The following is a 27973-nucleotide window of genomic DNA, read 5'->3' as shown; positions in this document are numbered from 1 at the left end:
CGTGGTGTCAGTGTAGAACACACAACAATCATTGCACTTACAGGCAAATAATGTTTTATTGAACAGACGGCAAAGAAAAACCTTCAACCCATCCATGTTTTCTGATGTATTCCCCTCATAAGACAAAATAAGCCTTACCTGGAATTTCATCAGTTCCCAAACAAGCAAACATTACCTTCAAATTAAATCCAAGCTGTTTAGAAAAGTATAAAGTTAAACAAGTTCAGTGTGAATCAGAATCACTTTGCTTCACCAAGTATGTTGCACATACAAGGAATTTGTCTGGGTGAGTGCATACACATATGAAGGTAACTTGTTAAACAGACCAGAGAGCACACGGTTTTATATTTATACAATTTTCCTTTTCATATAATACTCAGGGTTGTGTCAGAAAGATGAACCATGATTTACTTTAAATAACCCATTATTTCACATATCGGCTAAATTCGTGTTAACTGTAATGTGTATACAGCTAGAGGTAACAGTGCTGCTACACAGACTATAGCAGAAGTGCATAATGCTGGTCCTGGAAATCTACCATGCTACAGAGTTTAGCTCTAAGCTTAATGTTACACACATGATCCAGATAATAAATCCCTATCAGAGTATATTAATATTAGAGCCAGGTGTGCTGGATCTGAACTCTCCAGACTGTTAGGTCAGTTAGCTTACATAGGAACAGTGACCTAAAATCTGGTGGGTACTCAGTTACACTGACTTGCTCCTGCATGGTAGGTAAATCTCAGCTGTGGGTTGACGCCCTTTTTAACTCTCGTTTCTCAGAACTGGCATGATTATCAGACTCCTACTCAGTGGAGGCTGCACCCCTTTTAGGATCGGTTTTGTAAGAGCTCATCACGTAGCATTATTTGCAGAGGAATTGCGACAGTTCACGAGTGCTCTTCCATTCAGATCCGCATTTACAGTGAGTATCCTAATCTTTGTTAACATACACTATATGATGTGCTCAGAGCCCTTTATTTCTATGTTTTCTCCCACCTGCCTGTAATTGAGATTTTTACATCCAAAAAAAATGGTTTCCACTACACGTGTTGGACATTGCTTCATTTTTGTCTTTCCCAGAGTGGCAGTCTGCAAATATACAAATGAGTAAAAGAGGTATGTCTTTAGACTCTCTAAAAATCTGAATGAGTCCATTTTTTACAATGTTTCATGTTTGGAGTGTTGAGTGGTATCTTTCCTCATTACAAATTCTCAGGTATCAGCTGTGGTCTGCGGAGCAGTTTCTCCACCTCCATTTTTAGATGATTACAGTAAATGGGAGGATATCATAAGAGGATAATGACACTGTTTTTGAGTGTGTTAGAACTTCACCAATGCACTGAACTCTGGGATACCTACAGTATGATGCAATCGGAAAAGGATGCGTTTAGTTTGTGTGACATAGACATCAGTGTCTGAAAATCAGAATGAATCCAATTTTACACAGTTCAAATGTTTTCAAATGTTAACAGCAGGTAAAAGGACCTTTGGATATGGCAACATTCCTACTCCACATGGGACGCCCAGAAAACAAAAAAGGTGTTCTAGCCCTGAAAGGACTAGTGCTGGTAAGCTTTACATTTTGCTGCTATTGTCAAATGCTGAATATATTCCAAAGAATCAACTATTACATAACTAGAAATAGGAATGTGATGATAAAACTCCAGACCCACAATACAGAAAACAATCTGAGCACTCCTGCATCACTTCCTGTTTGTTTTAATTTTCCTTATTTTATACATATAATATTTGTACTGTTGTAGTCACATCAATAATGTATCAATGTTATATTCCTTTAATTTGCAAGACGTGCAATTGAGAATAAAAATGTTGACGTAGCAACTTATGAAAAACATGATGGCTTCTATTTACTTTAGTTAAACGCAGCTGTGTGGTATTTTTTCAAAACCATCAGAATTTCTATCTAACCATGGTTACACGTTGTCTGGTGCAACCAAAGCATGATTTCTAAATAACTTAAACAATGTTGTCACGCTTCCGGGCTCTCCTCCCTTGCCTAATACTCTCCAGGACTCCAATTCCCATGATTCCAATCCTGATGATGTCACTCCTTCCACCAATCACACACAGCTTCCTCGTTCTCAGTCACCTGAGTATTAATGCAATTCACCTGTGTTTGTTTGTCCCAGGCTTTAAATAGTTTCTGGTTTGTTCTCCTCATTGCGAGGTATTGCCCTTCACTGGACTACTGAGCGTTTCTCTACTGGTTTACTGACTTGTGTATTGGACCCTTTGCCTGTTTTTTGGATATTGCGTTTTTGTGTTCGCCCTTTTGCTCTGGTCGCTTGTGCATTTTGTATCTTCTGGTTTTTTTACTTTTTGCAAGGCTTTTGGATTCTGATTTTGGTTTTGCCCTGAAACTATCTGACCATCTTACTAATCTCTCATTAAACCACTTCCTTTTTAAGATCCGCGAGCGTCTTTCTGTGCTTGTGCAGCATTACAAATGTTTATGTATTTTACCATTTGTTACTTACTTAGAAAGGTCAGTCTTTTTAACAGTAAAAGGACTCTGATAAAAAAAAACAATAAAAAAAAATTATATTCATTATTTATATACATTATTCATCAGGATGGGTCAGTTTAAAGGGAGTGTCACTGATCTGTGTTCACAGCCCGATTTGTACTGTGGTTGCATAGACTAATACATTTACTGGCAGTACATGATGTCTATTGCGCATGAGTAATTATTTTATAGCAGCAACAGATCTATAATAATTTGTAATATTCCCCAATAATATTTATGTGTATTTTGCTGCCATATTATGCTGCCTGCAGATCAGTATTAGTAAATAAATGTCAGTATGAACATCTTGCTTTAGGGTTGTTTTTCTACCTGCGTGGTTTCGCTTTGTACACAAAAGGACTGACTTTATGGACACCACAATAATGTGCGTGAATTGGGCAATGGGCAAAGACTGAGTAGTGAAAGGGAGCCTGGCCACTTCCTACTTTATTATAATATAATAAAGGTAAACCAAACCAAGATAGCGCATGCCTGTTCAAGTCAATGGTACAAAAACATGCTGTCAAATCTTGGCAGCATCTAAAACTAAACAGACTGACTCTAAACTAAGTTTTTTTCTTAAAATCAGCTCATCGAAATTTTTGGCTCATCAAAATGTTTTAATTATTTTATCATTACCTTGACCTCAAATGAGAGAGGGTAAACCAAGTCATCTATCTCAATGGACCACAGTAAGTAAGGAAACACACTCCAATCAGAAGGGCAGTTAATTAGGCCAAATATCAAATAACAAAATTTAAATTACTTACAGTGACATAGTTGATTAAAAGAGAGGTATACAGAAGTCAGAAAACATGATCAAGCATATGAATGGCATTAAGCAAATGACAACTTAAGAAAGTTCTTTCTGGGGAACAGCAACATGAAGAGTGAGCTGAAATATCAATGTACATATATATGTAGTATATATGTATAATCTGCTAGGTTTAGACCCACTTATATATATGTACTTAGTGGTGGTCACAAGGAGAAAGGCTTCAACCCTTCCTGGGGACAAGCTTGGCTTGGTTAGCGAGGCTGCTGGCAGTATGAGCCAGACACAAACAAATAAAACAAACATGTGGACAAACAAAAGATGAGTTTCACAGATCTGATAGTGAATGTTCTATACACTTGCCTAGGCTGGCACAGTAACTTCCTTCTTGCAATTTTCCTACTCTTTTCTCTGCTTTCTTCTCCCCCAACATCCCTGTGCGCTCTAGTTTTGTCTGGCCTTAGGCCGTCCCCTTTGGAAGTGGAACCAGAGTGCTGATGGGTCCTTCTCATGTAAGAGTCATTAAGATACACACAGTCCCATGCCATTACATACTGTGGTCAGTTGGAGAGGTAGTCCAGAATCCAATCTGATGGTGGTGATCCACCCCTGTGTTCTCCAGCTTGTTGCTCAGGAGCCTAGGCTGATCAAAGAACATGATTCTCACACTGCTCCACAGCTGATCGGCACAGGACTTTAGAAGCCTGGCGCTGATGCCATCCGGACCCGCGGCTTTCCTCGCTTTGATCTTCCTGTGCTCCTTTTTCACCTGGGCTGTTGTAAGGCACAGATTGGAGCAGGGGGGCTGGGTGCTGGAGTGTACGGGTAGGGGGGTTGAGCTGATAGCAGAAAAAAAACAGTATGGGGAGGCTGTGAGGTGTGAGTTGTGGAGAGTTGTGGGAGAGGGGGCAGGGCAGTACTCTGGGAGCGCAGAAGAGGAGAGTTGAAGCAGGGTTAACTGTTTAGGTGGAGGTGAGTGATCAAAACTATTTAAAAAAAAAAATTGAGATTGTTCATCCACTTTTGGTCCCCTTCAGCCTGGGGGGTTTAAGATGAAACCAGGTGAGGTGTTTCCTACAGGTTCAAATTGGTTAAAACAGTCTGGCAATCAAAAAAATAAGTTCACTGTAATCAGCAAAGGGGAAGTACAATTGCTAATGTTTGGTGATATGAGCAAAATTCCATTCTAGTGTGAATGAGAGTCAGATTTCTATTTTCTGCATAAAGGGGAGAATGAGTCCCCCCTCGCTCATGAAAACCACATGGCATGTTTATAGTAGTCTTATTACAGGTTGGCTCTCAACGTTTTTAATCCTCTCAGATTACACAAATAATGTGACTGCAAAATGCTGTAAGTGCCCATGAGTGAGTCCTCAATAAATGAGAGTGTATGGAGCAAAAACATTGATTGGCACACATGATTTGAATTTAATTTCAATTTAGAAAGTAAAATAATGTATTACATGAAAAAAATCAATAAAGACTTTGAACCGCATTTTTCTGTTGTCCAAGTTTTATGCAGTATTATGCTAACATTACTGCTACTGAGTGCTGATTGGTTGGTGAGCTGATCAGCTCATTGGCTGAGTAAAACAGCTCACACTCACTGATATTATGAATATATTTGAAACGGTTAAAATGTCCAATAACTGGACCTAAAGTGTTCACCCATATGACAGCATTACTGAAATATTTTATGCCATTCCTTGTTGAGAAAACAAGTGTAATTGAACAAATTGAGTATGTAAAAATTCCGATGTTGCACTGTGGAACAAATGCATTTTGGACACTCTCTGTAGTGCCTAGAGTCTGACCAACCATAAATGATTACTGAGTGTCAGTTCTCCTCACTGGTATTGACTCTATAAATGCACTCTGAGGAATCAAGGAGAGAGGAGGTTTTCACAGTGAGGACACTTCTGGTTCCTGTTGCTTTGGTTCCTCTCAAGCTTCCTCATGCTCTTAGGGAGTTTTCCTTGCCACCGTTGCACTTTCGCTCCACCACATCCTCTCACCCTTTACCTAAACCTTGTCCCGAGGCTTTTTCCAGCTATGAGACTTGGTTAATATGAGAGCATGCTTCCTGACTTTCCCTGTTCCACTGGCCGTCAGCAACAGATGTTACCAGTTTGGGCAGGTGATAAGGACTAGGGTGTCTTCCTGCTGCTTTTCGTGTGGTTCTTCATACCACATGAAAAGGAGAAAAGGAGATCGGCTTACCTCCAGTCCACTTAGTCCTTCTTCTTACACCAATGGCATCCCCAAAACTAGTGGGTCCTGCTAAACATCATAAAATAATTCTTGTGCCTCTGGCATGAATTGCTGGTTCTCCAGTTCAGTGGGCTTATTTCCTCTTTTCCAAAAGAACGACCCCTGAAGGGCCTGAAGCTGGGGTATAGGCAACTCAGGAAGTGTCTGCAAGGAAGTCAAGGCTATCTCAACCTTTACTGCTGGAACTCATTGGATTGCCAATTGCCTTCCAGCAAAATTGGCCAATAGCCGATGCCAGTCGAAGGCAGGGCTGGATTTTAAGGCCTGTTTACACCAAGAACTTTTTGGACAAAAAACAGATGCAATTTAAATGTAGCGGGATCTTCACTCTTCATCAATTCTGATGCATTTTTCTGTCTAAACACTCGGAAATTTTCTTTGACCTCTGCGTTTTTTTAGTCAGCATTTGCTTGTCATGTAAGCTTTTGTGCTCTGGTACAAGAGTTCTGCTGCCATGCTGATGCACATTTGTTTGGGCTGCAACCTGCTTAAAAATTCACACAGTATCACAGTCCAGTTTCGGACACGGTGTGAAAGATGCCATTAACATATGCCATCTGTGAAAATGTAGTCAAAAGGTCTGTATTTCCACCGTTTGAATGAGGAATCACAGGGTCCTGTGACTAAGGAGCCTCACACAGGGCTGCAACAGTCCGTAAATATGGCTCGTATGTTTTACATCACTGATCAGCTCTCAGGATTGGCTAAGTTAGAGAAATAACTGCCAATTGTGTATTTGGCCAGAAAATTAGCTGATACCGATACATAGCCGATTGACCCTCTAATGCTCAATATTGATTTTTTTTATTTAGTGTAGACCATTGTAAAAAAAAGTGTTCCAATCAACAGTTAACTGAACGAGGGCTCACTTGGAAATGAACTGAATGGTGTGCTTTTTGGTGGACCATTGTTCAGGCATTTGGTGTTGTAAGCACTTAAACTCAAAATTTAAGATGTGATTTAGAATGTGTTGGAGCAAACTTTAAAAATGAATTACCAAAAAGTAGCTTTCAGTTTTATTAGTGTGGAATGACCTTTATTGTAATGCTAAAATACTGTCTATTATACTGATAAAAGATCATATTTGTCTGTTAGACACTCAATTATCAATTCATTGTTTAAGCTTTGCCAAAATTGTTATTTTCCTTTTTATAACATGCCTTTTTTTAGGGATGTGTATTACAACAGCCAAGAAAATTATGAAAAATATTGAATTCAATCTCAGTCTACATGAAAAACAATATGAAGACAGCTCCAGCCCCAAAAAGCTCATTCAATATATCAGGTACAATATGCTTAATAATAGCACCTTATAAATATATTTATAGCACAATTGATAAAAACAGTATTTTAGAACCTTTTTTTCTTATGCTTTTTATGCACAGGGAAAACATCTCAAAACTGGACAAAGGTGGTATGAAAAAGAAAACTACTGTTGGAGTGTTTGGAAAGACAGGGGCTGGGAAGAGCTCTCTGATAAACACCATCCTGGGAGAAAAACATCTGTTACCATCAGGAACCCTGTGTGCCTGTACTTCAGTCATCATACAGGTTGGAGCCAACATTACAGACTCCAACTACACAGCTGAGATTGAATTCATCTCAAAAGAGGTACACAGGTTATAAAACAACACATATGGAAACAGTTTTCAGTCCTTAAAAAGTTGCAATTTAATTGGAAACAAATTTAACTCCTTACTGGCATAATGTACCTTTGTGGCACAGGAAAATTTGCATTTATAACAATCAAATTACATTATATGTTGGATGAGTTTGGAAAAAGTGGACATCAGATGTGGAAGGAAAAAGCTTTTTAATTTTCCATTAAGCTGAAGAACAGTTTCATTATGGAAAGATCCCTTTAAGCATGCAAATGTTTCTTTGAGTGTTCACAGTTCTATATAGAACCATTGGGCCTCATTAACCAACCTTTCTTAAGAAGAAATTTTGTCTTAAAACGCACTTATGTTCTCTTCATTAAGATTCTGACATTCACCAATGTTTTCTTATTTGGGATTTGTTCTAGGTAAGAACAGAACCTACACACACTCAAGTGCACAAAGGTGCAAACAATCCTGCGGTTTAAGAACACGTCAAGAATCTAACGTAGTCTTTGTCTTAGGACCAAGAACAAATTTAAGAAAAAATCTTAGGAAGATATTAGTGAATGAGGCCCATTGTCTTTGCTACAGAACTTTTGAAGAACCATTTTTTAAAAAAAAGTGTAATAATTAGCTAATATGTGAAATCGTGTTACATATGGACTATATTTGGTAATATTTTATAAAAGTATAAGTTTTAGAAAAATGGCACCTTAACCAGAACAGTCAGGAAAGAGACAGAGAAGAACAGACAAAAAGAGAAAAGACAGCATAAAAGAAGCAGGCAGCTGAAAATCAGTGTAGAAAGAACAGAATAAATATAGACACTGTTCAGCTGCTTGACACTATACTGAGGCTTCTAACAGCAGTCGCTGATGTTCATGGATTTAACTCTCATCTTCACTGTGATACACTTCTAACAGTAGTTGCTGGTCTTCATAGCTCTAATAGGCCTCTGACAATAGTCAGTGACTGTAACAGTAACTAACACTGTAGTTAGTAACAGTGACTTTTTTATACAAATTTTGTTTACTCAAGTTTATACAATTCCAAAAAAGTTGGGACGCTGTGTAAAATGTAAATAAATGTAAATAAAAACAGAATGCAATAACCTGCAAATCTCATAGACCCATATTTTATTCATAATAGAACACAGAACACATATCAGATGTTGAAAGTGAGACATTTTAAAAGAATTAAATGAAAAGAAAAATGAAAAGAAAAACAACTCATTTAGAACTTGATGGCAGCAACGCATCTCATAAAAGTTGGGACAGGGCAACAGAAGGCTGGAAAATTAAGTGGGACTAATAAAAAACAGCTGAGGAGCAGTTTGCAACTAACTCACATGACTGGGTGTAAAAAGAGCATTTTAGAGAGGCAGAGTCTCTCAGAAGCAAAGATGGGCAGAGGTTCACCAAACTGCATCTAAAAAATGTGGAATAATTTCAGGAAAATGTTCCTCAACGTAAAATTTTGAAGACTTTGGATATCCCACCATCTACAGTACATAATATCATCAAAAGATTCAGAGAATCTGGAGAAATCCCTGTAACACAAGGGACAAGGCTGACAGTCAATATTGGATGCTTGTGATCTTTGGGCCCTCTGGCAGCACTGCACTAAAAACAGGCATTATTCTGTACTGGAAATCACTGCATGGGCTCAAAAACACTTTCAGAGCACTTCCCAGGCTCTTCTTCTGCAAAGCCAAGCTGTTGTGATGGATGACATTTATTTACATTTTACACAGCATCCCAACTTTTTTGGAAGTGGTGTAGATCTATTTCTCCATTTGTTTCTCTGACAGGCCTCTAACTTCATTCAGTGAGAGTAACAGTAACACGGTTACAGACCACCCACTACTACCAAGAGATATTACTTTAGTTTTGTTGTGCTATTCAATTGTAATTGCATAATTGCTTATTTATTTACACAATTAGTTACAAAATGAATTATATTTAAATTAGAGTTGCACTCTGCATTTCTGACTATTGTGTTTGTTTCTGTGTCACAAGAATATAGAAACATAACAGTATAAAGATGTTTATATATTTCACAAAACATTGTTTTATTCATTTAATTAAGCACATTTTACAGAATTTCTCTGCTTGTTTTGATGAGCTGTAAATGAGAAATAATGAAAGTTGAATGGCACCATGCTTTTCATGCCACTGGCAACAACTCCTCAGAGATTAACTTTCCTTCACATAAACCCTGTATTTTTTCATTCTACTGAGATTGTTATATAAAATTACTCTGTACAGAAAAGCATCAAAATAAATATTTAGGATGACCAACAGTAAAAAGTATGCTATGAAATATCAGACAAAAGTGAAAAATCTTTATTATTAATCATTAGCTTTATTAGAATGTATAACACTAAATAACGCTAATTGATTGAGAGAGTAGAAGGACCTACAGAGAATCAGGAACAAGGAAAATGAAAAATTCACTGCTCTCCTGTGAATCTCTGAGTTACATTGTCAGAGGACAGCTAACACAAACTGCATCAACAGATGATCTACAGTCTTTAACTGTGCATAAACAAGGTGGAGCCAGAAGGTAGGGGTTCCTACTAAAGCTGTTGATGAGTGTAAAATTGTAAGTAGTTTATGATTTGTCAGACTGTTTTATCATGCTGATAAAACAGCTGTTTGCAGCTGTAAAGCACATGATGCAGAAACACTTGGACCAAACATTCACCTGATCACTTGCTCTTGGCTTGTACTTATAAGCTCTGTGCAAGTATTATATTTCTTTTAGCTGTTGAACTCTTTTCTCCCACTCTGAAAAGTTGCTGATTGTGTTGTTTCTGATTGAAGTTCTTTTCTTTAACTTTAGGAATGGGAAGAGGAACTCAAGACCCTTCTGAATGTTTTACGGGAGGATGGTGAGGAGAAGGATGTTGCAATGTGCAAAACAGCCACTGAGAAGATCACAGCACTGTATGGGGAGGAATGTGTTAATATGAGAGTAGAAGACCTCATGAAAGATGACAAATTCTCAGGAATTCCAGAGTTTCTCGGATCTGAAACCAAAAAGATAACAAGTAAGCAAGTAAGTAGAGGTGATTTGTTATTGAGAGCATGTCATATTTCTCAGTCTGAAAGTTGCTAGAAGGCAACATCCTACATTTGAAAATATAGCATCTCATTTGTGCTTATGTTTGTGCATTTGTGCATCAGGCTTCAGATCTCTCGGATGAGATTAGATGTTACGTTCAGCATGATGATTCAAGTCCTGGAGAATGTTACTGGCCGGTAGTGAAGAGTGTGACCATCAAGGTTCCAAACTGTGAAGATTTTCTAGAACATGTTTTATTAGTGGATCTTCCTGGAACCGGAGACTGCAACAAGACCAGAGATCAGATGTGGAGATCGGTAAATACTGTTGTTAATTTCAAAATAAAGCAAAAAGTCAAAGATTCACTGCATAGGCATCGATATTTTTTCAGGTGTTAAGTGTCTCCGGTGTTTGAAGGGCAAGGCAAGGAGAAGCATATTTATGTAGCATATTTATCATTGTCACTGTCAAAAAAAAGCAAAACATCTGCAAAATGGTTCCTCTACAGAAAAAGAGATCTTGTTAACTTTTAGCATGTAAGGCAATAAGTAATAAATAATGGAAAACTGTAATAAATAACGATGAGCAAGTTATCATAAAAAAGATTTTATTCCAAATTGTTTTCACCCAGTGTAAAGTGTAATTATTGTGTTCAAATGGTGTAGAGAAATACAAATTGAAAAAATATTTTTATTTAGAACAGTGATGATATGCAAAGCTAATTCAAAGTGCTTCAGATAAATAAGAGCACAATTAAGACATAAAATGACATTAAAATATAAAAAATAACGTACAACACAGTGAAATAAGAAATACAAAAATCTTAAAATTAAAACAGTTTTCAAGGGATCAACTGAATTAATTGTACACCCGATTATTCCTATTTTACCTATCCAACTTTTTACAGTATGTTTTGACTGTACTGGCTCCACTTCTCAAATTTTTCAGATTGACAAAGTGAAGTAAACTAAGCATGCTACCTGTGAAAGTGTAAGTCATTGCCAGCTTGTTGGCTACTGCATGCAGCATCACTCTCCTGTATTAAAATGTCAATGCTGTTGCCTAGTTTGTTAGTTGGTCTACACTCTTAAAAATAAAAGGTACCCAAAGTGGTATAGACACCACTTTTAGTTAATTAAAAAAAACATGTTTGCAAAAGACATCTGCAATGTAATGTAAATGATGTTTTACATCAGTGGTGTCCAGTCTTATTGACAAAGGGCTGGTGTGGATGCATTTTCATTCTAACAAAGTAGGAGTACACATGATCAGTTGTTGGAAAACTGACCAGTTGTTTAACAGGGGGAATCAGGTGAACTCCTGCTCATTTGAAATGAAAACCTGCAGCCACACAGTCCCTTTCCAGGTAAGATTGGACACCTTTGTTTTACATTATTACACTGCTCTTAACTTAGAGTTCTTCTTTAGAACCCTCAGTTTAAGTGGAGGTCCCTTAAACCTTCAAAATGTTTTCTACACACACATCTCATTTACGAAAAATGGTTCTTTGAAGAACCATCCATTGTTTTTTTAGGGAACCAAAAGTGGTTTTTCTATGGCCTTGTGCAAAGAACCCTTTATGGCACCTTTTTTTTCAGTGAGTTTTAGCTGGTGTTTTAATGCACTGAAAATCTGTCAGATGCTTCATCGTTCTTGGTTAAGCAACCATAGCATCCTAATAAACTTGAGTAAACAAACACCTAAGCACAGTGTCAAAACATATAGCAGATTAGGCTGGACAGCATATTGTCGCTGTCCAAAAAAGTGAGTATTTCCACTTTTGTTGCCTTTCATGTTTTGACACGATTTGAAAAAATTAGAAACCAGTTACAACACTGTCAAGATGCTGCATTACAATTACAACTGAGAGCAGTTCTAGTGAGAGGGATGAAAGGGATATTGATAGCCTGTTTTAAATATAATGATAATAATTAGTAGTTTTCAGTGTTTTATATACTGAATAACCATCTACTGGCACATTTCTAGTGTAACACATTATTAATCTTGAAATTTAGCATAAAACACTAATCATATGATGGGACGGGTAGTATAGGCAGTGTGCCCTTCGCCACTTATGCCACTGCTTAAATGACCAGGAACTCATCCATCACTTCAAATGGAATAACTTATGGAATAATAAGTTTAACTTAGGTTTACTAACAAATGTCATAGGCATAAAGGTATTTAAAAATTCATACCAGAAGAATCACCAACAGCCATGTATTGCTGTCCAATGAGAGCACTTTAAGGGATCATGGATGTTTACATTCCCTTATGGTTATCTTACCCTGTAATATTCTCTGATGTTTTATAGAAACTGAGAGAGTGTTCTACAGTGTGGATCGTAAGTGAAATGAACCGCGCTGGGTCCGAGCAGGAAGCCTGGGAACTTGTTTGTAACAGTGTAAGACACATGGCACAAGCTGGAGAGTGCCGCAGCATGTCCTTCATATGTACCAAGACCGATCAAATTGAAACAGAGAAATATATGAGGTCAGTTGCAAGGCTACTGCTTATGAAGTTACAATTTACACTACTAGTCAAAAAAATACACATTATTGCATATTTTAAAAATGCATTTGTTTAAACTTAAAAGTTGTTTAAGACAAATGCAAATACAGATATTCAAATTAATGCTATATATGAATTTATGTCCAAAACAAAAAAAGAAATAACAATTTTAAACAATATTCTTTAAACAACACATAATTAAGGACTTCATTTCATGTCCTTGTTATAATTTTAAAATGTGAAGGAAAAAAAGGAAACCTGTTCTGTAAGTGTGCCCAAACATTTGACTAGTACTACATATATTTGCTACAGTTCATATAACAGGCTTATTACAAAATTAGCATTTTTTTACTTACATGGAAAGTAAGACCATTTCACTACACATCAGCCAAAAAGATGAATTCTGTTTTTTGAATTCTGATCATGAATTCTGTTTAATGCTGTGGTTGTGATGTGCGGTTTAATTGCATTAATGTCTGTTGTAAAACCTGAGGCGTCCATCACTGGCTTGCACTGCCGTGGGAGGCATAGCCATGCAGAGCAGCCACACAGAAGCTCATGGGAGGTGCTACACTCGCGGTTGGAGAGACTTAAATTGTATATAAGTTGTTCTTGTTAGTTTGAAGATGTGCACATATGTTGTTTCTGTCATTGCGTGCTGGGTTGTGGGCTAGTTTGTGTGGATTTACTGTCTACAGTGGAGTCGAAATGTGTGGTTAGAAGTGGCCTGCCAGCTTCCCAGCCATGTCAGATAGTTCTCTGTTGTGTTTTTAGTATTTCATCAACTTATACTATGACAACATATAGCACACAGAGACAGAGAAGCAGTGTCTTCAACTCAACATTGTTTTGTTTATTATTTTGAACTCTCACCTATGCGGAGGGATACACAAGTAGTCTGATGTCCAGCAATACCTAGTGACTTAGAGTACTTCTAAGAGATACTCAATACATGACATTCTCCCTTGCTGCTGTTCAACAAAAGAGCATTTGCATGCATGCACAATGCTCTATGCTGGTGCTACACTGGTGTCAGAAGTGGGATAGTGCCCTCCAGTGGCCTGTAGAGGAATGGTGCTTCCACAAACTCAAATGTGGACACCAGAGAAGCCGAGCCTGGCTGAAGACCATGGAAGTAGAAGCTGCATGGCAAGGTCTGGCAGCAAAGATGGCAGAAGAAGCAGAGTAGTGAGGCTTAGCAGCAGAGTCCAGTGGGAAGACAGTGAAAGAGGTGGCAATGAGGACACCTAGATAGTGACCAGTGCCGGAGACCTGCCAGCAGAGCAGCATGGCATCCTGGTGCTGTTGATCATGGCCCTCCTGTGATGCTCCTGGCAGGTGTCTGCAGCCTGATTGGATAGATGGCTGCTTCCTGATTAGCGGATGGGAGAGCTGTCAGTGGACCTGGGTTAGCCAGCAATCAAGAGGTTGGTAAGGGGGGAGTTGGTGCTAGGGTGCTTCCTGGGTGCGCTGCTGCCAGAGGAGCTGGGAGGGTGTGTACAGTAGCCAAGGCAGCGAGTTCTGCCACACCTGGAGAGGAAAACACAGCACTCAGTCTCTCTGGTGTGGCACACCAAGAGAGTGGATGTGGCCCCAAGAGAAGACTGGGGGAGCATGCACCCCAGGCACTCTGCTTGAATTCTCTGGGGTCCCTGGGATGGCTGACCTTTGATCGGGGCTGGATCATGCTGCCATTCGTGCACATGAGGCGTGGCCATGCAGAACGGCCACATAGAGACTCTTGGAAGGTGCCACCCTTGCGGCTTGTAAATAATTTGTTGTTACCTTGAAGATGTGCACATGTTGTTTGTGCCATCATGTGCTGGGTTGTGGGGTAGTTTGTGTGGATTTACTGTCTACAATGGAGTCGAAATGTGTGATTAGAAGTTACCTGCCTGCTTCCCAGGCATGTCAGATAGCATTGAGTGCCAATTCTTCCTTGACGCTGTTCATTTGTCCTCATATTCAATGTTTCCTGTGTTTTCTTGTTCTATGACAAAGCCAAAATATATTTCTGGCATTAGCTGAACTTACATAGAATATTTTTTTTTTCACTGTCACCATAAATCTGACTAATACATATTTAAATGTAGATCTGCAAAGCTCAAGGATAAAGACTTTCAGATCACACCAAAGGTAATAAATTTAGTTTTGTAAATATTCCCCAAAATATCCTATAAGTTGGTAAATGTAGTTGAATGAATAAATGTTCATGTCTTTACAGGACTCTCAGTACAATGTCAAGAGAAAATCCAAATGCATATTGCACAGGAATAATAAAGCAAAGGAACTCGTGCAGAAGAGTTTTAAACAACTATCAACATTTAAGGTATTTCCTTTTCTTTCATCACTGTTTTATATAGGCAGAAAGTTTACAGACAGCTCTGAGGACATCCTTCCATACTGGTATTGTCTGTTATTCTAAAAACAAAAACATACTAAGCAGTATTTAAGGCTATGAATGTAATATAGGAAAACAGTATTCTACATGATGTGAGCCTTAACTGAGTTAATATCAATTAATATCACTGTGATGTGATTGGAAAAGGCCACAAGGAACAAGTCTGACTACAGAATCCAGAAGTTTCAGCAAATATTTAACATGAAGTTTCTTTCAGGTTTTTGCTTTGAATGCCAACTTTTTGTCAATCTAAATGAACAGGTACAGTGACTCGCAAAGATATTCACCTTCTATAACTTTTTCACTTTGTGTAGTGTTACAACTCATTTTGTGTCACAAATCTGAACACAATAGTCTGTAATATGGTTTGCAAAATTATTTCAAATGGAAAATGTGAAAGTTGTGATTAAAGGGGAGCTCCACCTATTTTGCAAACCTACTTAATCATTCAATGGTTTAGATGTAAACCAAATCATTAAGAGTGGTTTGGTGTGAAATGCATCTTTCTAATGAAATTTACTGAGTCAGACAGTTTTGTTATAAAGTTTTGGCCTAAAATGTATTTTGAACATAAACTATTACTCCAGGATTACCTCTCCGTTTCCTGTCAAAACTGCATTCTCAACTGAGATCAATGCACACAAGCGAACGTGCTTTTGTAGTCACTAGCGCATAGCTACAGCCGTTCAACACGGCTAACGCCAGTGATGTATCCATACAGTTCCCCCTTTAAATTCATATTCCCTTTGACAAATCAGGTCCTTGGGCACACACATTCACTGAACAGATAACAACACCAAGCAACACTGGAACTACGGAAGGCAGAAAGGTTCAAACAAAGTTTGTACAGCAGCTGTATTCACCCAGTTGCCAATGAACAGGACAAAAGTTATTTATCAGTGTTATCTGGGGTGAATTCATACTGGGGATTGGGTGAAAACACGCAGCCATTCAATCTTTCTTTTGAAGCTTTTTGCTTTCCGTAGTTCCAGTGTTGCTTGGCTTTGTTTTCTGTTCAGTGAATGCGCGCCCGAGGACCTGATTCAACAAAGAGAATGTGAATTTGAGGGGGAACTGAATCGGACATAACACTGACAGCAGCTTTTGTTTACAGTTTATTTTTACAGTTTTCTTACCCTTTTTTGGAAGATGGCTAAGTGCGTGGAGGACTTCGAGGAGGTCTGTTCCCAAAATGTTGTAGACCTATACCGATTTGAATGAGAATACACAAATGACTTGCAGCAACTTGAAGATAAGAGAGCAAACAAGGGAGAGAGAGAGAGACTGAACCTACTGACGCCGAAACAGAAGAACCCAGGGTGAAAGGAAATGAATGGTGTCAACAACAAACTACGTGCTACTCGTCACCAGTTTATGGGGTAGGACAGCGAGGTGCAACTGTGATCTATCGCGGCTCCGCTGATGAATAACGTTACTCTCATAAGCTCTGAGTTTTGCTGACACTGTGATGCAACGCCGCCAGTCCAAACAACACAAAAGCCGTGCGGGGCGTAGAGGTACATACGGGTGTTGTAAGGAAAAAATAGTACCAAAAAACCATGTTTTTTCGAATTTAGCAATATCTTGGTCAACAGTCTTTTTGGATAGCAGATAAAATGGTGATATTTGTAGTGTAGACACACGGACGTCTGCTTCCTAGTACTATAATGGTGAACAATTTTGACTCAATACATTTTTCTAGAAAGGCGCATTTCACACCATACTACTCTGAATGATTTTGTGTGCATCTAAACGGTTGACATAATTTTGCGAATTTGGTGGAGTTCCCCTTTAAATAAGAATTCACGCCCCATGCTGTGAAACCTTCAAATTAGTTCTGACCTGATCTTTGCACAACAAACCAAGCACACAAAATTCTGTGAGATAAACTCAGTCACACAACGTAACGTAATGAACTAGACACAAAACTCAAAACCAGATCGGCATCAACAGGCGTCAGTTTCAGAATGTGGGTGTGTTCACAAATAAAAATAATGAAGTTGATAAGAAAACATCACAGATGTTGTCTTTGCACTGTTTTTGTTCAAATACAGGTCAGACAGATTTGTATTCATTATTTTCTGTTTTTATCTGCATTTCACGTGCTGTCTAGGCTATTTTGGATTTGGGTTTGTAAATGGGCTTTGTGCTATACAGGGGTTTGTTGTGAGATTTTCTTTCAATGACCTATTGCTATTTCAGCACTATACCATGCTGACAGAGTAGTTGATATGATACTGCCAAATTTATGCAGCAAATTTTGATGTCCCACTCTGGTGAAGGGTAAATCCTGAAGTCTGTGGGGTAGATTTGGCTAGACTCACATATCCAGTAATGAAACTTGAAAACAGAGAGGCCGATACTACCATGTGGTTTAGTGCGCTCAAGTTCTGAAATAATATTCTGGAACACTTGCCACCCTGGTCAAATATGAGTTCATTTCTTCTAAGAATTTGGTTGATGGATTAAGTCAGAGGTAAAACTGACATCTTCACTATACTGAGTTTATCTTGCACTGAAATCTGTGTGTGTATATTATACATATATATATATATATATATATATATAATATATATAGCCCTGCGATGGACTGGTGACCTGTCCAGGGTGTATCCTGCCTTCCGCCCAATGACAGCTGGGATAGGCTCCAGCACCCCACCGTGACCCCGTAGGATAAGCGGTTTAGATGATGTATGTATGCATGTATGTATGCATGTATGTATGTATGTATGTATGTATATATATATATATATATATATATATATACACATATATATATATATATATATATATATATATATATATATATGTATAATGTTAATACACCAATGGTGAATGAATTGGTAAAGGTGAGGCCAGTTGGAGGGGTGGTGGCTCTTAAGTAATGCTGTCAAGTGGTGTTAATGATGATTTATCCCAGTATATTTTGAACCCAGACATATTCCTGAATTAAATAAATAGCTGCAGGATGCTGGGTATAGATTTATTCAAAACAGAAACAAAGCCTGCATACAGTGAGTTGTGACGATGAGAGCCTTGGATCATTATTGAGGATTTTGTTTGAAGAGTCAGGGGTTCTTGGGAGAATGTGAAGAGTAAAGATAATAGAGGGACACCTTGACAGCAGCCCCTGTGCAGTAGGAAAGGCTATAATTGGATAGTGCCTGTCAGAATAGAGGCAGTCGGATGATTGTATAAAGTGAATGAATGAGTGCATGAATTTTGGGGCAAATCCAAAAGTACCCAGAGATGCTCCTTGTGATGTCTGTTGTCCAGAGAAAATGCAGCACAAATATCAGGGTACCAGCTAAATTAATTATATTCAAAAGCCACAGCATGTTATTTGGTGCAAGATGACCCCTTGTAAAGCCTGTTTGATCAAAATTAATCAAATTACCAATATAGGGTTAAATCTGGGAGATTAATGGTTTAGCTAATTTTGAAGTCACTAAAAAGAAATTTAAGAAATTAGGTGATAACTTGAGCAATTTAAAGTGTTCTTCTTGAACAGCAGAGTAATAAGAGCTACATTTTGATCTCCATGGAGATTACCATAATCGATTCTGTAATTCATAGAGTGTACGATTAGGAGTTCTACAGCACCCCAAATGGCAAAATAAAGCTCAAAATAAACATCCCATGAGGACTGGGAGATTTTCCTTTCAGCATTAATTTTGAATGTGTTATGGAGTTCCTTGAGTGCTAAAGACTTTTCCAGAAAACCTGAAAGAAATGCAGAAAAGGTGGAAAGATTCTAATTATTAAAAAAACATCTCTACAAATTTGACTTCAGAGGAATACAGTGAGGGAAAACTAGTATTCAGACACTGTTTTTGCTATTCCTCCAGTTCATATATCCAATTTACATGTCTTTTGACTTTGTACTTATAAATAAGCACAAAAAAGTATACAGTAGTAATCGTAAAAATGACTCAACTATCTGCTTTTTGTTTAATTAACTTTGCATCATACAAAATATATATTATTTGCACCTTTAACGTGTTCCCAATATTCCCAATTAAGTCTATATCTTATAATGTGTTACAACAGAAAAATGTCTGACTCTTCTTCCATTGTTCCCCCAGAAACATTTCAACTGTGATGATAACTTCCTTTCTGTGTTCACTGTGAGTTCTAAAGAATTCACCAAGAAACGTTCAATACTGACACCAGATGAAACAGGTAAAGTGTTAAAAAAGTTCTAAATATCAAATACACTGTCACAAAAAGGGTATTGTACAGGTACATTTTAGTCGCCCAAGGTACAAACAATGTATATGTACCCCTAAAAGTAAATGAAAATTGTCCTTAAGGCCAAATTGTGTACTTTGAATGAGTTTTAATGCTGCATTCACTTGATTGCAAGTCTGGAGTCAGGACAGGGTTTATGGACTCAATGCAACTTGTGATAGAGTATGGTACAGTTATGTCCCATAACTAAAGGTACTGAAAATGTACCCTTGAAGGGTACCACCCCCAATGACAGTTTAGTACCTTTTTTTTTCTTAGAGAGTATGATGAAGTATTTTTAAGAGCCTTTCAGAAATGACATTAATAAAGCATGTTTTGTGATTCATATGCAGAGATACCTAAGCTCAGAGAAGTCCTGATGAAATACAACAATAGCCACACAAATCAGACGACAAGTCAGTACTTCTCTGGAGCACTTGGAATCCTTTCCCTAATTCAAGGTATCAATGCGAGTGACACTGAAATGGTATGTACACACTGTCTTCATTTATGGCATTAATGATACCAACAGTTCTGCTTCAGTCAATACTGTACCATAGGCAACTCTGTATGTTTGTATTCCAAGAAATATAACCTGTATATTTATATATGCACACAGTACAGGTTCACAGTTAAACAGTATACCTCATCATTTCTCATGTGCATGCATCTGGAGATGACTTAAAATGCATTTTGCTCTGTTTGTTTAAAAAATTACTTAATTTTTAAAGTCTGTGGAGTCAGTTTTGTTCTGCCAGTGCTAAGAAGAAGGTATTTTTAGTCAGTTGATTGAGTGACAAGTCTTCTTAGCTATTTAGCGAACACTGATTGCATAATTAGTGCTAGTAGCTGAAAAACTCAAAGGTTTTATAGCTTTGTCTTACAATTAAGTATACCATTACACTTATAGGGAACTTTTTGGTGTCAGATTGTGCTGCGCCAAACTAGAGCACAATTTATTTTTTTTTTTTTTACCATCAAATACATTTCAGAGAAGAAAAAAACTAAGGAAAAACACCAGTGACATTTTTGAGCATGTTCAAGCTTGACTCGGCGCCCCAGATAAATACAGAGAAGCTTAACTATTAGTTTGCGAATCATTTCAATTCATTTACTGTTCTCATCCACCTTAATGGACCTGCTTTTACTTCTAACACACAACAGATAAAACTATGTATAATTTTGTACAAAAGGAACTAAATAAAAGGGTTTGCACATAATCTGTTAAGATGGCTAATATGCATTTTATTTTATGCATTCTCATCTGACTTATGAGCTTCTAGTCTGAAAGTTAGCCGTCAACATTTATGTAACGCTGTGGTGACTGTGGTAAGCACAGCAATACAAGATATAAGCATTTGTGGTGTCTATTTTTAAAAACATTTTATTTCTACATCTTCCAGTAAGTTAAAGTATTTTCCGTCGTTCAGAGAGAACGTCAGTCTGTAGTGCTGGTTCCGCCGCGTTTTCCCCAAATACGTTCGGCAAGTGAGCTGCTTTCAGTCGTTAGGCGCAGTTTTCTCCCTATAACCCGCTCCTCTTCCTCAGCCCCTCAGCCAGCACCTCTCTGCTTCTGTAACATTAGTTTCAGAGGACAGAAAAAAATCCCTGAGTATAGAATCAAATTGATATTTACATACAAAAAGCGTTACTAAACAGTGAACAGCCAATATTTTAAACTGGACTGTCTCTCGTTTTGAAGAGCCATCGTGTTTACACAGCTAGCACGCTAGCTAAGTTAACTAACATTAGCTTCACCTAACGAGTTACAAACACAGCCTGTCAGCTCCCAAATTTCACCACAGGAACAATTTCTAGAGATCTGTAAACACAAATGTGTTAAATAATTTACACAAATACAACAATCAATCCAAACAGTAAAGTCAGAAGTCAAGAAATAACTTACGTTTGTAAACTCCGTGGTCAGCAAAAAAACGTCTGCTTCGTCTGCCTTGTTTATCAAACTGAAGCGATGGAATTCTTGGCCGGTGAACAGTATTGTGGGATTGCCTTCACTGATAAGGATGCATGCGATGGTGCCTTCAGATTTGGTCAAAATAAGGCATCTTAGAAGGCAGCTGACTTATGCTGCCCTCCGAATGGGACAGCCTTCGTCCCAGGCGCGCAAATGCTGCCCTAAAATGCTGCCTACTTAGACAGCTGTCTCCCGATTGGAACGCGGCATTTATTTTTTGATGTGTCAGAGTCTAGCAACGTATTGAAATTTTCAGACTTGGTAAAAGAGAGATAACAATGTTTAACCAGAGTTCCCCAAGAAGGCGACAGAAGAGAGAAGATGACACAAACAGGGAGCCTGGCTAAAGCACAAAGGGAAAACACTTTTTATGAGATCAGCTTATGAATGAAAAAAATTAGCATAGCTTGTTTCAAGTAACTTCGCTGAGCTGAGACAAGTATTGTAAGTATTGTTGTTATCAAGCAAGGACTTTTCTAACAGCGAGAGCATATTTGTGATCAGTGCTACCTCAGCTATTACTTACCAATGGTTACAAACAGCCTACCTGCAGCTCTGGTTTCTGTCAACAGGGTACACAGAAAGTAAACTCCGGTCTGGTTTTGATGTTCAAAAAGTCCAAACTTTTCCAAACTTTGACAACTAATGCATTTATTTATCAGTATCCCATTTTATCAATAGGCTTGCATACTGAAAACACCAAACAAAATGTACAGACTGAAATTATTTTGTAATAACATTTATATTTTAGATGCGAAACAGACTCCATGAGAAATTCGAGAGAAATCTCAACAATGAACTTGAACGCTTGCAAGAATACACTGGCCAAATCTACAGCCAGCTGGACCAACTTCTTTCAAAGGGAGCAGAAGAATCTGAAAAAAATTGTGTTGCAAGTGCAGAAGAGCTAGTAAAACCGGTAAATCATTTTCAGATGTTTTACCTTTAAATTGTATTATTTGTAATAATTTTTTGAACATTTTACTTAATCCTTTTATTATTCAGAAAGGTACGGATGGTCGAGGATTCCACCAATCACTGACAGCGCTGTGCAAGAATGATGGGGCCTACAGGTCTAAGAAGGGAGAAACAGATCTGAATACACACTTGGTCAAACCCATGTTACAGCATGTCGACACACCATTCAATGAATTTTTTCAGTGAGTACAACTCAGTTTATTTCAGCACAATGAATTCAACATGGCGTTAAATACCAAAGCGCTACATGCAGTAAATGTGGTAAGGAAAGAGGCAAAACAGTTTGAGACTGTTAGTTAGTCTGTAGTTAATATAGCAAGTGTGCTTCCTACTTAGTGTAATAGCCAGTCCAGCTGAAAGTTAGGTTTTTAAGTAATGTCATCTTCAGCTTCAAAACTTCAGCCAGATTAACTAACAACTTCAGCTAAATTAGCTATTGTAATTGCTAGCACTCTTGCTATCAAAACTACATGCTAGCCAATAATTCTAAACTGCATCTTTCCTTTAAACACTGCATTTACTGTGTGTAGTGCTTAATTCTGTCTGTCAGACTGAAGGTTTTTCTGTGACCTGAGGTCGAACTTTCTGTCATGACTGTGGCTTATTGATCAGTACAGAGGTTTCTTATTAGAACAATGAGATGCTCTGGTATACTCATTTTCCTGATATTATTCCATGATTTTACATGGTCAACACAGAGAAGGCTTTGCTAGTCAAAACACTTTTAGAATTGTAAAAATGTAACATGAAAAAAAACGTGAAAATGTAAAGCTAAATTCACCAAAATAACATGCACACAGAAACAATCCAGTCAGTTTTGTTTCAGACAGAGTTCTGCATGCTCAGTGAATGAACACAGCAACAGCATGATGTTTCCAACAGCCTGTATTTTTCCCCTTTACATGCTGAAAAAGAATTTTCAAAAAATTCCCCCCATAGAGTGTTTTAAAAAATGTTTTCAGTGACCTAAAACATTGTTTTTGTGTGGACAAGAAGCCAAAATGCAGAGAACAGTGTACGTTTGAGGAACAAAAAATGTGTGTAGACAGGGTCTTAAACATTTTTATGAACAAAATATATCTATATTTTACATTCCCATTTTCCAACCTTAGTCTTTAGAAGCTATTACGTGGTCATCACTGACTTCCTGTTTCTATGTAGGACTTGTAAATAATAACAATTATAATATTATTATTATATGAGGTGAAGATGAGATTCCACAAAAAAGCTAAACCTTAGACAAAGGAGGCTGAAGGATTTTTCTGAAGTTCTGAGTTTCACACCCCTTTATAGATGTTTCCCACCTCATCCAGTTTCATAGGAGGAGACTTGCTGCTGTTGCTACTTTACTAATAACTGTTTATTAAAAAGTGTACTATGTTACTGAGAAAAATGTTTATATTTTATGGAATTTTATAATTAAATATATGGCCAACTTATAGTTAGATTTTTTGATATTTAAACAAGGACACAAAGTTAATGTGTAACGTATAACGTTAATGTAAAGCACCACTACTGTGAAGGCCCGAAAGCTATTTGTGTGCTAATAGCACCCCTTGTAGGGAATTTACAGCCTTTTACATGTGAGTGAGCGTGTGTGTGTGTGTGTGTGTGTGTGTGTGTGTGTGAGTGAAAACTTACTAGTATTTCACCAGACCTCCACTTTCATTGTTATTTGTTTCAGGGTCCAGGAGAATGTAACTGATAAATCAGTGCAAACGAACATCAACAATTTCACCATCATCCCAGAGCACATGATAAAAATATATCAAGATTCTCCAGTGCTAAGTCACCTCCTGAAATTCCTTAAAACTGAGGTGAGTACAATATTTCCTCTAATGATATCCATACATTGAAAAATATGTGGTATTTACCATACCTAACCATACCACACCTTAACTTCACATAGTCTTCTATGATTTCTTGTAAGTTACATCTGGCACTGCCTTACCATTCAGCTTCACTTGGTGTTCAAAAGGGAGTACATTTTGCAGGTATTGATGATATAAATAAGGATGATGATGATGATGATGATGGTGATTATTATTATTATTGTTATTAGTAGTAGTAGTAGTATTTTCACAGTTGTTTTAAGATCATGCTTATCTGCTAAGTAACCCCCTTAACATAATAAATATTTAACGTAATATGACACTGTGTTGCAGAATACCCAAATGACATAGTTCTTCCTCCTCATTATTCTAGTATGTAAATTGTATTTGTGACATCCTGTCTTGCCCTGCCTGGTCTTTCCTTGTTTCTGTCTGAGTCTGCCATTGTGTTACTGTCATTCGTGTGTCTTGCCATGTACTTTTATTATTGTTTAGGTCTGTGTCTCCTCTCCTGTCCTGCCTCCTTGTCATTTGTCCCTTTTGTGTGTAGTCTGTTGCTCCGACCTCTCATTAGCCCCAGGTGTTTCTTGGGAAACCTTTGGTTCTGCCTTCTGTGTTTGGGTTTTGTGGGTATGATGGGGACAAATCTGAATGTGAAAGTTTTATCATGCAATGTGAGACTTTTTTGTTAGAACTATTTTCAGAGGAAAGGCCTTGGAATTGGGTTAACATAGTCCTTGAGAAAAGAAAGGCAGAATCAAGGATACTAGAATTCTTTATTACACTGTTAAAGGACAGATTTTCCAGGTCATCACACAGGACACATCTACCTAAGCCCCCTGCCTCTGTCCCCATCTCAGTAATTGTACCTGTCCCAGTCCTGCTGTCTGTGTTTGTCGAGTCACTTATTCAGCCCTTCGTCCCATCTCCTGTCTTATCCTATGTCAGGTCCTCTGTCCAATGTCCTGTCCGGTCTTGGGTCCAGTCTTCAGTCCAGTCCTTGTTTGGTCTCCATTCACCGTCTGTTCCACTGTCCAATCATGTTCAGTCCCTGCCTCTGGCCTCTTCTCCAAGCCTGCTCCCTTGAGGTGTTCCATTCCGTACCTTGGGAGCTGCGCATTGGAGGGGGGGCTTCTGTAACATCCCATCTTGCCCTGTGTTGCCTTTCCTTGTTTCTGTCTTTGTCTTCCTTTGTTTAACTTTGTTTAATCTCTTAAAATCCCAGGCATATTACAGTCTAAGTCAAATAATTCCTATAATTACACAGAAAATGATTAAATATATATATATATATATACTATACATATATATATATATATATATATATATATATATATAAAGGGTATATATAGGTTTGTTTTTATTCTCTAATGTAAACAGGAAATGAAACTGAAGACAGCGCTTAAACAAGACATTGTTGAGCAAAAAAAGGAAATATACACATCACTTTCTGAATCCATTAAGACCACAATGCTGCCCTGCTATCGGAGTAAGTTGCTGCTTATGATATTTCTTAAGCATTTCATTTTAAATTTAATCTTCACACAGAAAAGTGAACAACACTGTGTTCTATTAGGGGCTGCTACCAAGAGTGGAAAGGGCTCTATGAAGGAGAAGCAGGAAATACTGTTACACCACATAAAATTATCAAAGAGTAAAATGTTCCAGAAAGCAAAGAAAAAGATGCTTGAAGAGCTGCGTACAACACTGGTTTGTATTTGTCCAATTAAAGTAAATTAATAATCACCAATATATAAACAACATGCAGTTTCTAGGCAAATATATTATTAGTGACCATTTTTATGTTCATCTATTTTCTTTGAAAGAATTACACTGTGGAGGAGATAAGAACAGGACTAACAGAGTCGATGGAGTATTCACTTCTTAATACAAGCACCTTGCCTGACATGGGTAAGTTAGGTACAGGTGCAGATTCTTCTCTTGTACTTTTAGTGGTTATTACTGTTGTAAAGACCATATGACCATATGATCAGGATAAAACCTCAGGACACAATCTCGATACAAGAGTGTGAAATCAACACCCCCACCCCCACCCCCCTCCAGTTACACCTCTTCTGTAAGATGGCTGCCAGAACGTTATAAATTTTTTACACACAAAAATGTGCAATTTAGCATTAGCTGCTATATAATACACAGCACAACTGCACAGATTACACAATTACACTGGCTATTTCTGTAACGCTGAACAGGTACAGAAAGACGCTCGCGGATCTTAAAAACGAAAGTTAGTTTAATGAGAGAACACTTGGGAGAAGAGACAGAGTCAGGGCAAATCTAAAATCAGGCAAAACAGTAACAGGCAAAAAGTAAAAAAAACAGAAAATACAAAAACACAAGCAACCAGAGCAAAAGGGCAAATCCAAAAAAGTGATAGTCGAAAAACAGGCAATGGGTTCAGAACACGAGTCACGAAATCAGAAAAGAAACGCTCAGTAAACCCGTAGAGTGGCAATACCTCGCAATGAGGAGAACAAACCAGGATCCTTTTAAAGTCTTAAGCAAACGGGGCAGAGGCCTGTGATTGGCAGAAGGGGTGACATCATGATGATAGGAATTCTGGGAAATGGAGTCCTGGAGCATGTTAGGCAAGGGAGGAGAACCCGGAAGTGTGGCATTTCAATGTATCACTTTATGATAGGACTGTATATTTTTATGTGTATGATACATGTATACATTTTTGTGCTCACATTTAACTGAGGCAAAAACTTGGCTTCATGTATCGAAGCAAGGTATGTTTCCTGATGCAGTTTGGCTGGTCATCTCTGTCTGTGCGCTGGGAGACACATTGGCTTCTCTGTTTCTACAGAGCACTTACTGGCCATATGCCATCGTACATCACAGAAATGCTCAGTGTAAATAATGCATTTACGTTCCACTGATCGGGTCACCTTTCAGGTGCTGAGAGCTTTTACTGAACTGTGAAAATCTGCTTTTATCTACAGTGCGCCAGTGACCTGGAATTCATTACAGGAATCTCTAAAGCTTCGCTCACTGGTGTCACATGAACATTTTAAACTTTAAGTCTCTAACCACCTCCAATCAGCCTGCAACTGTTTTACTTGATTTTAGTTTTAAAGTGATTTTTGGTATGTTTTTAGTTATTGTTTCATTTTTATTATTTTGTTCTTATTTATTTTAATGCAGCCAAGCTACTGTTTTACATCTTTTATTTATATATTCATTTTTTCATTAATTATATTTTTCATCCCTATTTTTATCTTAGATTTAACTTAATAAATAAGTTACTACATTGATATAATGGTTTTTTCATTTTTAATTTACTACTATGATTATTATTACTTTTTAGCATTTGTTGTTTTTACTACTTAAGTTCTACTATTTAAGGCTAGATTGTAAATAAGGGTCTCCCTCAACATACTCCGAGTTTAAATAAAGGTTGATTCATTGATTGTACCATATTGCAAAGTATTTGTACTTGCACTCAAATTGCTGTGAACATATGTTCTGTTTTTTATACCTGTTAAAATTTGTCACAGCTAAAAATGCACACAGAATGTATAGTATATAAATATATTTTCTTAATTTATATATATATAGTGTTTGTTGTATAGTTTTCCTTGAAATGGCCATAGCAATTATTTAATTTCAAGAGAAAAAATATATTGAATGTCATTTCTTTTTGCTTTTTAGATGTTTCCAAGGAAATAGAGATAATGGAAGATTTGAAGGGGTCATCTGCTCAGGTCTGAGATCATTCATCTACAAAGGAAGTGTGAGAATGTTTGGTGGAAATGTAACTCCACTGGTGCTGACTAGCCCGA

The 27973-nt window shown here is 37.7% G+C and overlaps 1 protein-coding gene across 1 annotated transcript; it reads left to right on the top strand.

Moving 5' to 3' along the window:
- The first annotated feature begins 817 nt into the window (after positions 1–817).
- LOC118814655 (nuclear GTPase SLIP-GC-like) lies at positions 818–27973 on the top strand. Its single transcript, XM_036580359.1, has 19 exons — positions 818–925; positions 1084–1119; positions 1476–1571; positions 6747–6861; positions 6962–7187; positions 10022–10237; positions 10366–10560; positions 12558–12736; positions 14848–14890; positions 14979–15083; positions 19241–19337; positions 19739–19872; positions 22112–22279; positions 22366–22520; positions 24023–24155; positions 25551–25659; positions 25747–25880; positions 25997–26081; positions 27843–27973. The coding sequence occupies exons 2-19, from the start codon at positions 1107–1109 to the stop codon at positions 27899–27901; spliced, it is 2262 nt and encodes a 753-aa protein (XP_036436252.1). The 5' UTR covers positions 818–925; positions 1084–1106; the 3' UTR covers positions 27902–27973.

The sequence above is a fragment of the Colossoma macropomum genome, unplaced genomic scaffold (genome assembly GCF_904425465.1).
Source record: "Colossoma macropomum unplaced genomic scaffold, Colossoma_macropomum, whole genome shotgun sequence".
NCBI classification, from domain to species: Eukaryota; Metazoa; Chordata; class Actinopteri; order Characiformes; family Serrasalmidae; genus Colossoma; species Colossoma macropomum.
The sequence above is the reverse complement of the archived record's forward strand: the minus strand, read 5'-3'. Positions and strand labels throughout refer to the sequence as shown.